The sequence below is a fragment of the Piliocolobus tephrosceles genome, chromosome 15, assembly GCF_002776525.5.
Source record: "Piliocolobus tephrosceles isolate RC106 chromosome 15, ASM277652v3, whole genome shotgun sequence".
NCBI lineage: Eukaryota > Metazoa > Chordata > Mammalia > Primates > Cercopithecidae > Piliocolobus > Piliocolobus tephrosceles.
Genome location: NC_045448.1, coordinates 96,570,341 through 96,583,111, shown reverse-complemented (window position 1 = coordinate 96,583,111; position 12,771 = coordinate 96,570,341). Strand labels below are relative to the sequence as shown.

Here is a 12,771-nt window from a genome sequence, read left to right as displayed (position 1 = left end):
GAAATAGGAGGGACCTACTTGAGATGACACTGAAAGTCAAAGAAGACTTCTCCAGAAAGGGGGCATCCAAGCTGGGACATGAGGAAAGAGAATCAGACAAGAGCCAAACACACAAGAGCCAACAAGATCTCCAGAAGAAGGAGTGCTGCCATGGGGAGTAACTGTGGCATGGCCCTGGGGTACAGTCCAGGCTAGGGGCAAGGATTGAAGCAAGTTGTGGAATTTCTGATTGCCAGGGGCAGAATGGATTCCTAAGGCAGCCACTGTCTTCTGTTAACTCTGGAGTTTTCTGCATCCATTTTGCTTTAAATAAGGCATACATGTTTTCACAGCTGTGATGAAACCCCTACAAAGGAAGGAGCCTTCTCCAGTTTAGCACTATTTATGTTACTCTTAAAAAATAACAAAGCTGACCCTGGCAGATGTTTGTACTGGGAGGTTCAGATCTTTCCAGGCCACCACTGTTACCCATGGGAAAGTCCCTGCAGTCTCTCAGGGAAGTCATTCTGTGTAGAATCTGTAATTTCACAGGCAAATCCTACAACTAAGAAACAATTAATGAAAATATCTGTGAAGGGGTTAATGGACACAGAGATAAGGGATATAAACAATGTGACACTCTGTCCTGTTAACTGACAGAGAACGGAAGGGCTAGAACGGGACCCAGATAGCAGGGTTTATGACCGCCTCTGCTGTGACGTCACAGCCTGGTAGGGAGGGGGCTGCAGTCCTCAGGAAACTGCCAGTGGACAAAGTCATAAACAAGAGTTCCAGTTCCCTGGAACCTGAGTCGGGAGGCCTGCAGTTCACTTTCTGTCTGTTTTGCTGGCCAGCACCAGGCTCTCCCAGACAGGCCTATGCTAGAGGGCTGGATAGTGTGGTAGAGTGGTGGACAGAGTGCTGCCTCTATCCACAATGCAGCCATATGCTGACTGAGAGATAACTTTGTGTCTGGAAGAGCCCTCTGATTTCCTATACTAACGGCCTTACACAAGATGGAGGATTTTACATTTGATGGAACAAAGCGCTTAAGTGTCGACTACGTGAAGGGAATTCTTCAACCCACAGTCACCTGTGACATCCGGGATGAGATCTGGAACTTCCAAGCCAAGCCTGATGACCTGCTTATTTCTACCTATCCTAAAGCAGGTAGGTGGAAGGGCTTACCGGGGAGGGGGAAGAGGAGAGTTAGGAAGGTAAGTGGGAAGGATGCATTAGTCATGAAATAAAGAAGTTGATCTGGAAAACTCTACTGGACGGAGTGATACGGCTAAGGAAAGTTACTAGTGGAAACTGAAGCTATACCAAAACATACTAAAATGACACACAAATTTTTAGAATTCAACCTTCCTATGATGTTATGATGTACTTACATTTTTTTTTTTTTACTTTCCCAGGAGACAGTGAAAACAGCTAAGAGCAAAAGAGTAGACTTGTTTGTTTATTCGTTCCCAATCTAGGCCCTTATTGCAAATCTTGTAAAAAGCTGCTTTGAGTGTGTGAGCTAGAAAGGGGATCCCGAGGCTGATTTGGGAAAGAAAGAGGGGAGCTTTGGTTCTGCAATGCTGATACCACCTCAGCAGCCCTCCCATCTCACGGTCTGAGAACCATCCTTCTGATGTCCACCTTCCTTTGTGGTAAATTGTGAACCAACTCTCTTATCTCAACAATCAGTTTAACAAAGTTGTCTGTAAAAGTAGGACTAGCTTGAGCCCAGCAACCACATCATAAAAATTGGGGGATGATGAGGTGGAAATAGTTCTCTATAAATATTTTTGCATATCTACATATCTACCAGAAATACTTTACTTGGTCTACACACAAATTATATATACATTTGCTCTTTGCAAAATCAAGCTGTCAAAAACTCTTGTTATACACACACAAATACACACACACCAAAAAATCTAAACCTCAGTATTTTCTGAGACTGTTCAAAACCCTCTTTTGTTCTTATCTCTCAAGATCCTGACAGAAGATTCTGCAGGAACACGGAGGCCTTGGTCTCTTCTTTGTCCGTCTGTTTCATGTTGGTCCTGATTTCCCAAACTTACTCATCAGGAGCCCATTCAGGATCAAATTTGTCTGAATGTAAATTTCTAAAAGTAGCCACTGGTGACGATCACATCTTATCATCTTAACTTCATCGACAATTCCACTTGATTATCAATTCAGTACCTAAATAATCTTTTCTCTACCTGCCAAATGCAAGTACTAAGCTATGGTTCATTTAGGTTTTTCATGGCATTAATGAGGTTTAAGCAATTCAAAAAGCACACTAAGAAAATTAAATGCTTGCCATCTAAAGTAATATTTAATCATAACTAAAACCATATATGTTAATGAAGTCTATTTTATTAAAAGGAAGAAGAAACAAGCATAGATGGCAAAAATAGTTCACCCTAAATTTTTAAAAGAATAATACTCTGAATGACAAGAAAAAATACATCATGGAATCACTGACCTCTAGAGAATAAATTGAGAAGTCATTCCACTCACCCCAGAACCTCTAGCAACATTTCAATCTGCCCTCATGTTGGCTCATGTCTATAAATTCATTTAATTCATTCATTATAGACATTCAGTGTTATGGCTATAAATTGTCATAAAACTAGTACAAATGGCTGGAATACTCTTTGCATGGATAACTAAAGATATCTTGACCCTTCGTCCTGTAATAAAAGTTGCTGCCAGAAAATACAGGAGATCAACTCATATAAAATATAAAATGTAATTTAATTTATTTCTAACTTATGCCCTTATTCTAGGCCTTTAAAAGCACTAAATTGAGAATATGGGAAAAGGAATCTATAGAATTTCAGCCAGATAATACAGGAAAGATCAACCTAGATCAGGATTCAGAAAGCCATCCTGGCTAGGCATGGTAGCTTACACCTGTAATCCCATCACTTTGGGAGGCCAAGGCAGGAGGATCGTTTGAGGCCAGAAGATTGGGTCCAGCATGGGCAACATAGGGAGACTCCTATCTACAAAAAAAAAAAATTAAAAATTAGCCGGGCGTGGTGGCGTGCACTCATACTCCTAGCTATTTGGGAGGTTGAAGCAAGAGGACCATTGAGCCCAGGAGTTGGGAGGCTGCACAGAGCTAGGATCCCACCACTGCACTCCAGCCTGGGCAACAGAGCAAGACCCTGTCTCTGGATAAAAAAGCCATCTTAAAATAACTCAACATCCTCTTAACCTGCATTTTGCCAGAACAACTGGTGCAACAGATATTCATCAAAGGGTGAAGATTATGTTGATAGGACAATATCACTGTATAAGTCAGGATCAGTGCAAGACACAGACAGACTGAGGCTGGGGCATTCCATTCTACCCACGGCCACAGTGGCAGTGGTTGGGTCTAAGGCACTGGGCCATGGAACGTGGAATGGTCTTTGCAAAATTTCTATCTGCTGGGGCTACTATCAGCAGCCACCTCCTCAGGAAGGATGACTTCTATCTCCCCACTGCCTTCCAAAACTCAGGCTAATGCATCTCACTGGAGGGATCTAAATAGCCTTCAGAATCTTAGAGGCAAAGGAGTTTAGGGAAGGCCTTCTACAGCCTTTCAGCCCAAGAAATATGGGGGAAACAGAGAAAATAGAAAAATGAATGCTAAGTGCTAATGGTCAATATCAAGTTCAAGCCCTAACGGTTCATTTATTCAGCCAACAAATATTAAGTGTCTCCTATGCTATGTGACTGGGAAAAAGAAAGCTTGAAAACCATTTAGTCATTTCTCTACTGGAGATCACAATTTGGGGAGAATGCCCTTTCTAAGGACAATACAGCTAAATCAAGAGAACAATAACAATCCAAATTAATAGTTGTGACAGAAAAAAATATATATTTATCAGTCTAATGTCCATTCAAAATTGGAGTATTTTTTAAAAATTCATATTATGATAATAAGATATAAATAAGGAATGCTATCTTCTGAATCCCATTTAAAACCTATCTTTTAAATTCACATAGATGGTCCAGTCAGGGTGACTCTCACCTGTAATCCCAGGATTTTAGGAGGCCAAGGCAAGCAGATCACTTGAGCTCAGGAGTTCCAGATCAGCCTGAGCAACACGGTAAAATCCTGTCTCTACAAAAAGTACAAAAATTAGCCGGGGGTGATTGTGCATACGTGTAACCCCCGCTGCTCAGGAGGCTGAGGTGAGAAGATCATTTGAACCCAGGAGGCAGAGGTCACAGTGAGCCGAGATTGCACCATTGAACTCCAGCCTTCTACAGAGCAAGACCCAGTCTCAAAAAAAAACAACAACAACAACAACAACAACAAAAGACATAGATGTTCTAACAAGTATTTGATCTATTTTAAGGAATATGCTGTACTAAATGTCTATCCATCTGCATTTTACATGTGGGATAAGGAACAACATGGACACAGGAGATAGTGGAATTAATACAAAATGAAGGTGATGTGGAGAAAAGTAAACAGGCACCAACTCATCAACGATTTCCTTTCCTCGAATGGAAAAATCCCATCCTTAGGATCTGGTAAGTATGGAATAGCCACACTTCACTACAGTCCTAAAATGCACTTAGGATTTTTACTGTCTTTGAATCTTTCAAAATTATAGGCTTTCAAACAATGATTGGTGAGTTTTGTGGTTTTGTCTTTTTTTAACTGTGTCTGGCCACTGTTATACTACAGATGTTTTCTAATGGAATTATTGTTTATACAAAAGTGAGTTAAATTTTGTTTTTCTAGTTAGAACTTAATTTTACTTCAAAAGGATAAGCTCAAGTAAGATAACCCTGGTGAAAGGATTTGAATTTTTTAGGTTCTTATTTATTTGGTTGACCGTTATGGTTAGGAATAGTTCTAGCCAAACATCTCTTCATGGGCTAGACATATTCTCTCACACCAGATCTACAGTTACAATGTTCTTGCAGATGCTTTGACTTGTAGTAGCAATAATGGAAGCAGCAGAACCTGGACGCAAAAAGAGAAAAAAATAGTAGAAATTGATCAAAAACCAATTTTGCAGGTTTGGAACAAGCTCATGCAATGCCCTCACCACGGATCCTGAAAACACATCTTCCTTTTCACTTGCTGCCACCATCCTTCCTAGAGAAAAACTGTAAGGTAAAAAGCAAAAGGAATTCAGAGCTGTACTCCTTAAAACAACCTTAGTCTTCCATTTCCTCTTAAAACACTTCACTTGTTTAAAAAAAAAGTCTACCTCTTCACAATCGTCAATACACAAATTAATACGAATCCTAGCCAGGCACAGTGGCTTATGCCTGTAATCACAGCATTTTGGGAGACTGAGATGGGTGGATCAGCTGAGGTCAGGACTTCGAGACCAGCCTGACCAACGTGGTGAAACCCCATCTCTACTAAAAACACAAAATTCGCAGGATGGGGTGGCACATGCCTGTAATCCAAGCTACTGGGGAGGCTGAGGCAGGAGACTCACTTGAACACGGGAGGTGGAGGTTGCAGTGAGCCAAGATGGCGCCACTGCACTCCAGCCTGGGTGACAGAGCGAGACTCCATCTCAAAAACAAAACAAAACAAAAAAGTCTCCCATAACCAGGATGACAAAAATGTAGCCTCAGAAAAACTGAACTGTATGAAATGTATCCACCCTAACACGACTTGCCTGGGCAGTAATAGCAAAAAACAAACAAACAAAAAATCCTGGTTTTTTTTTTTTGCTTCTTCCCTCCCCTACCCTCATCATTCCCAGATAATCTATGTAGCAAGAAATCCCAAGGACAACATGGTGTCCTATTACCATTTCCAAAGAATGAATAAAGCACTTCCTGATCCAGGAACATGGGAAGAGTATTTTGAGACATTTCTGGCTGGGAAAGGTGAGAGAATTTAATTTTGTTTCCCTTCGTTTCTCAGAATCTCCAAACACCCTAGAAGGAAAGAATCCTTTCTTTCCACCAGCAGGGGCTCTACCTTCTCTAATGGAACACTCTCACTTCAGGAATTCTCCTTTCAGAGGGATAACAGGACCTCTGTGACTCATTGCCCTGTTTTCCATCCCATCTTCCAGTGTGCTGAGGCTCCTGGCATGAACATGTGAAAGGATGGTGGGAAGCCAAAGACAAACACCGTATTCTCTACCTCTTCTATGAGGACATGAAGAAGGTGAGCACAGTGCCATCTAATGTGTGCCCACTGGGCCATAAAACATTTAAGTCATAATGTATTGACCCCATGAGGGACTCAGATTGATGCGGGGAACAGAAAATTGCTGCACTTCGTTGGCTACAGCTGTCATTTGTCAAAATGCACATGGCTGATCATGAGTTTAAGTATCACACAGTCTCACCTGCAACTTCCTGGCGCTCCCAGGGATGCTGCACATTTCCCTTACAGGGAGGTTATTACACAATATGGATGGTGTCATTTCTCCATTGCATATCTATTTTTAAATGCAGTTTAGCAGGAAAAAAATCCTAGCGCATTTTGGTTTCTTTGGTTTTTGGTTTTGTTTTGTTGTTGTTGTTGTTTTGAGACAGAGGAGTTTCACTCTGTCGCCCAGACTGGAGTGCAGTGATGCAATCTCAAGTCACTGCAAGCTCCACAGCCCAAGTTCAAGCGATTCTCATGCCTCAGCCTCTGGAGTAGTTGGGATTACAGTCGCCTGCCACCACACCCAGCTAATTATTTGTATTTTTAGTAGAAACGGGGTTTCACCATGTTGGCCAGGCTGATTTTGAACTTCTGACCTCAAGTGTTCCACCCACCTCCGCCTGCCAAAGTGCTAGGATTACAGGATGAACTACCGTGCCTGGAGTTTTTGTTTTTTTATTAGCACTGAAGAACATAATACCCGGCTAATTTTTTGTATTTTTTAGTAGAGACAGGGTTTCACCCTATTAGCCAGGATGGTCTCCATCTCCTGACCCCGTGATCCGCCCGCCCCATCCTCCCAAAGTGCTGGGATTACAGGCGTGAGCCACCGCGCCTAGCCAATAGCTTTAAGAAACAGTTTAGGAAGTGGTTCAATGGAAAATGGATTTAGATTCAAAATTCTTGAAATCAAGTTCCGTCGATTCTTGGTAAAGACACTTAAGATCTTGGGCGCTTAGTTTTCTTAAATTTTTTTTAAGATAATAAGATTTACCCATTCAAGATTTATTTGAGGACTAAATGAGATAATATCAGTGGATGTTTGTTGTAAATAATCATCTACTCTGCTACTTTCTGTGACCCCACTAAATACAGAGCTCTATACGGAATTACAGTCTCTGTTCTTGAATTGGTCATTGAAAGCCTTGATACTCAACAGGTACTTCACAGACTAGTTTGCATGAGCTACTGGAGCCTGCTCTAGGCCTGCTAAGTCTGGAGTTCTATAAAATTCCCAGGAGATTCAAGCACACATCACCATTTAGATGCACTTCTCTAAGGTTCAATCACTGCTAGGCCTTGTGATATCAGTGATTTCTACAAAATATCAAAGGAGTGGAAAACACAGACCATTTTCATGTGGTTTTTAAAATAATTGTTACAGCTCTAGGATTTTCAGAAGCATGACTAAAGAACGAGCAGAACAACCTATGAGGTTATCAGTATAAAATTCCCTCCTTGTGTTTACATTGTTTTTACTTGGTACAAAAGTGTTGTGCCCCATAGGAAGACTCCGGGCAGATGATGTTTGCCTATGGCGTGTATCACAGCCGTGTCAGAGAAAGGATATGTCGCCGGGAATGGGGCTCTTTTGTTTAGGTAGACCCTAGCGTATTATGCACGCCAGGAAGAAACTACCAAAACAGGTAATCTAACCTCAGAGTCCCTAAAACTTCTTAAAATATTGCTGTGATCTTGTTCGGGAATGTCCCCTCACAAAGCTCACAATTCTCAATACTCTGATTCCTAGTCTGTGTGAGGTCAATTAAATGAAACATTTCTGACATACAAGCTTTTAAAGCAGAAGCCCACTACAGATACAGTGGTCGGGGTAAGCTCTTCCACTTTCCCTTCCCACCCGCTCCCTCCTCCCAGAGATGGAGGAGTCCCACAGCCACAGTGATGTCACAAGGTTGTATGACCCTCTGATAAGAAATCAGTGGTTACACTGGAACTGAGCTACTCTCAGTTCCACTTGACGTGGTGGTCTGGTACCAGAGGTACTAGCCATGGGTACCTCTTGACGTATGCAAAAAAAAAAAAAAAAAAAATTCTCTCCCCTCCTCCTGCCATCACTGCAGTCTGGGGACATTTCTGTCAATGTCAGAAACAGGATATAGCTTCCTCTTGGTCAGGTCTTAAATCTTCTGCCCCTGTGCTTCTGAAATGTCTTGAGCAGGGCTTGTGGACATAACCCTGGCACACTCCCTCAGTGAACCATTCACTAGGCACTATACGTCATTGTCTGGTGAATGTTTCACTAACCTTACCCAATTGATTACATATTAAGGGGAAAAAATTATTAGTGATTCCAATTACTAAAAAAAGCACAATATGGGTCATCACGTTAAAATGAGTCACTTGAGCATTTGTTAAGATTTGTTTTTTGGCCGGGCCCGGTGGCTCAAGCCTGTAATCCCAGCACTTTGGGAGGCTGAGATGGGTGGATCACGAGGTCAGGAGATCGAGACCATCCTGGTCTACACGGTGAAACTCTGTCTCTACTAAAAATACAAAAAACTAGCCGGGTGAGATGGCGGGCGCCTGTGGTCCCAGCTACTCGGGAGGCTGAGGCAGGAGAATGGCGTAGACCCGGGAGGCGGAGCTTGTAGTGAGCCGAGATCGTGCCACTGCACTCCAGCCTGGGCGACAGAGCGAGACTCTGTCTCAAAAAAAAAAAAAAAAAAAAGATTTGTTTTTTATTTTAATTCGAATATGTTACTGGTTACTGTCATTAATCCATCACAATATTCTTTTTAAACTAATTCTATTAAATCATTACTCTTCTTTTGACTCTGATCATAGAACCCAAAGCATGAAGTTCAGAAGCTAACAGAATTTATTGAGAAGAAACTAGATGACAAAGTTCTAGATAAAATTGTCCATTACACTTCATTTGATGTTATGAAACAGAATCCAATGGCAAACTATTCATCGATTCCTGCTGAAATCATGGACCACTCCATTTCTCCATTCATGAGAAAAGGTTTTTATAGTTTCTTTTCGTTATAATCTTAAAAGAACTGTCAGATATTTTAAAGCATTTGAGAGGAGTTTTCTTTCCTATGGCTAGGAAAAAATAATATCTTTAAATAAGTGATTTGGGGAAAAGAAGTATTTAAGAAGCCACTGATAAAATGAAAATAGTATTTAATTAGCCAATTATTACTAAGATTCAGAGAGTAAGATTTGATGTCTAAATCCAACCACTTATCCCCACTTTCCCTTAAGAGTTCTGGCTAATAACATGAAAATATACGGAATTAAGTCAGAGAGGGGAAATAATCCATTTTATAGTCAGTTCTATGCCATCAGATTCAGTCATTCAAAGGTACTTACTGAGGGGCTTCTATGTGCCAGGCACTGTTCTAGTCACTGTTTGCAGCAGTGAACAAAACACAAAAATTCATTCCTGCATGGAAATTATATTCTAGTGATAAGCAAAATAGAAGAATACATAGATAACATTAAGAAAAATAAAACTGGGAAAGGTAACAGGGATTACAATTAGAGAATTTGGGGGAGGGGTCATATTTTTTCTTCTTCAAATGGTACCTTGGGCCTCCCAGAAAAAGTCCCTTTTTGGTCAGTTTACAGCATGGGAGCTACAGTCATGCGCACCCACCATGCTTCGATGTGCAACAGGGCACAGAGAAAGACAAGAAAGCCCGTCAGGCCTGCTGTTGTAACATAGTGGTCTTGCTCACTCACTAATGCAGCCAGGTGGTAAGAGGCTCTCCTTGTCTCACAAATCGGACAGGAAAGTCATCTTCCCTTCAGGATAAGGAAGTGTGACAGGATAGCAAGAGAAACGTCTTGTCCAATACTGCTCTTCCTGGAACACGGCCTAGAAATCATCACACAGAAACAGGAGAACAGGGAAGCACAGACTCTGCCAACAACTACTGACCCTCTCCTACATAACTCTATTTCAGGGGCAGTGGGAGATTGGAAGAAACACTTCACCGTGGCTCAGAATGAGAGATTTGATGAAGATTACAAGAAGAAAATGGCTGATACCAGACTAACTTTCCACTTCCAATTCTAGTAAGGAAGAAAAAGAACTACAAATATTTTAGTTTATTACCCAGTATATTTAGGTAATAATGAAAGTTTAATTCTCACAACAAATGATATCAGATTCCAGTTATCAGAATAGTTTATTGTGTTTGCTCTTGTTCACTCTACTAAAAAAAAATTTAAAAAGGCTGGGGGCAAGGTGGTGACAGGCAGCAGGGTGGCAACATGGACAGAGGGAAGCTCAATAAGTCACTAGTTACAATCCTGGTATCATTGCCAATTATCATATTTACATTTCCTAAAATCATGTGCTTATTAACATATTGAAAATGCTTCAGTTCTCACATGATAATACACTAACGTTTTCAGATTACGTTTTGGTTCAAGTTAATTTTTAAATGCATCACTAATGTGTAAATAGCGACTATTTGTTCCAGCAATTTTTTGGTGGTGAACTGTCAAATGACTCAGTTTCCTCTTGGAACCCTCCAAGAAAAACTTCAGGGTCCTAGTATAACACATCTGTCCCCATTTCTCACCAGCCTGCATATTTAACTGGACTCACTCTCCCACCCTCAGCTAATGCTACAATCCTGGAGTCACCTCTTGACTCATCTTTCCCAGTGCCGCCACAATCCATTCTAATCTGTCAGCAAAATCTGTCAGTTTTAATCTACGAAATCTCTTACAGTATTTCTATCTAATCATTCCTTGTTTTCCTTCTATTTCTTTTTTTTTTTTTTTTTTTTTTTTTTTTTTTTTTTTTTTTTTGAGACGGAGTCTCGCTCTGTCGCCCGGGCTGAAGTGCAGTGGCCGGATCTCAGCTCACTGCAAGCTCCGCCTCCCGGGTTCACGCCATTCTCCTGCCTCAGCCTCCCGAGTAGCTGGGACTACAGGCACCCGCCACCTCGCCCGGCTAGTTTTTTGTATTTTTTAGTAGAGACGGGGTTTCACCGTGTTAGCCAGGATGGTCTCGATCTCCTGACCTCGTGATCCGCCCGTCTCGGCCTCCCAAAGTGCTGGGATTACAGGCTTGAGCCACCGCGCCCGGCCGTTTTCCTTCTATTTCTATAGCCACCTTTCTGGTTCAGAAATCTTTTACTTCTTGTCTCAACTAATGTAATAGCTTCCTAACTCCTTTCTCTCTATTTCACACATATGGTAAGGTTATTTTCCTTAAAAAGACTCTTATTATGTTGTTCCTTAGCTCAAAATCCTTCAATGACTGAATTTTCACTGCCTGAAAGACAAATCCCAAGCTTTTAGCTATGAATTCAAAAGCAGCTGTAACCATAATGACTCCAGCCTTCACTTCCAGCTTCACCTTCCAAACCACCTCCATATTCCAGCAAATTAGCCTACTTACTTGTTCCTAGTCACATCTTACAGCTTCCTACCCTCCCAGTTTTATTTATAACAAGCTACCTCCTGAAATTTCCTTTCCTTTCTTGCTACCTACCCAAGACATACAACATAACCAGTCCCTTCCTCCTACAAACCCTACAACCTGGAAAGCACTCTTGCTTTTCCAAAGTCCTCTACACTTGGTGTAACTCTTCTGTGATGAAGATTAAAGTGTATTATGGCAACTCTTGTGTTTCTGTATTGTCTCTCTTTGCTTATTTTAATTTTTACTTGTTTGCTTTTTTCTCCAAGATAGGGATATTGCTGTATATTTCATTGCACACCAAACGGTATATAACATGCTCAAATATAAATGGCTGAAAAAACATGTCAGGGAAATTCTAAAAAGCTAACTCTTATATTTCAAGTAGACAGTCCCTAAAAGCACTCTAATTTACAGCTATGATGTTCAATATGCTAGACACTAGTCACATGTGGCTATTTAAATTTAAATTAATTAAAACAAAATATAATTATAATTCAGTTCTTCATTTTTACCAGCCAACCAGCTCAGTAGCCATGAATGGTTAGAGGGTATCATATTGGACAGTACAGATTCTAAAACATTTCTAACATCAGAGAACCTTCTATTGGACAAGATTTTTTTTTTTTTTTTTTTTTTTTTTGAGACAGGGTCTCGCTTTGTCACCGCAGCTGGAATGCAGTGGCGTGATCACAGCTCACTGAAACCTCCACCTGCTGCGCTCAAGGGCAATCCTCTCACCTCAGCCTCCCAAGCAACTGGGACCAGAGGCTCACACCACCACACTGGCTAATTTTTGTAGAGCAGAGTTTCAACCATGTTGCCCAGGCTGATCTCAAACCCTTGAGCTCAAGTGATCCTCCCACCTCCGCCACCAGAGTAGCTGGGACTACGAGCATGCACCACCACTCCCGGCTACTTTTTTTGTTTTTGTTGTTTTTTGTAGAGACAAGATTTTGCCAGTTGCCCCAGGCTGGTCTTGAACTCCTGGGCACAAGCAGTCCACCTGCCTTGGCTTCCTAAAGTGCTGGGATCACAGGCATGAGCCACCATGCCCAGCCTACCTCTTACTTTCCTTCAAACTCCCTCCATATCCCCAGCAAGCAAAACCAATCTCTGTGGTTTAGTTACTTTAGCTCCAGCCCCAACTAGACCAACTCAGTTTGGTCTTCACTTGGCCTATTCTCTCAAGTCTTTTGAAACTAGTGATTAGGATATTATATTCTAAATCTATTCAAGATTATTTCCATTT

The 12,771-nt window shown here is 41.3% G+C and overlaps 1 protein-coding gene across 1 annotated transcript; it reads left to right on the top strand.

Annotated features, from left to right (window-relative positions):
- The first annotated feature begins 898 nt into the window (after window positions 1-898).
- On the top strand, window positions 899-10,160 carry SULT1C4 (sulfotransferase family 1C member 4). The gene is given in 8 exon segments (XM_023190369.3): window positions 899-1,149; window positions 4,386-4,489; window positions 4,491-4,512; window positions 5,007-5,104; window positions 5,712-5,838; window positions 6,030-6,124; window positions 8,918-9,098; window positions 10,048-10,160. Coding segments are annotated over 8 exon segments (894 nt in total). The 5' UTR covers window positions 899-995.
- The last annotated feature ends 2,611 nt before the right edge of the window (window positions 10,161-12,771 follow it).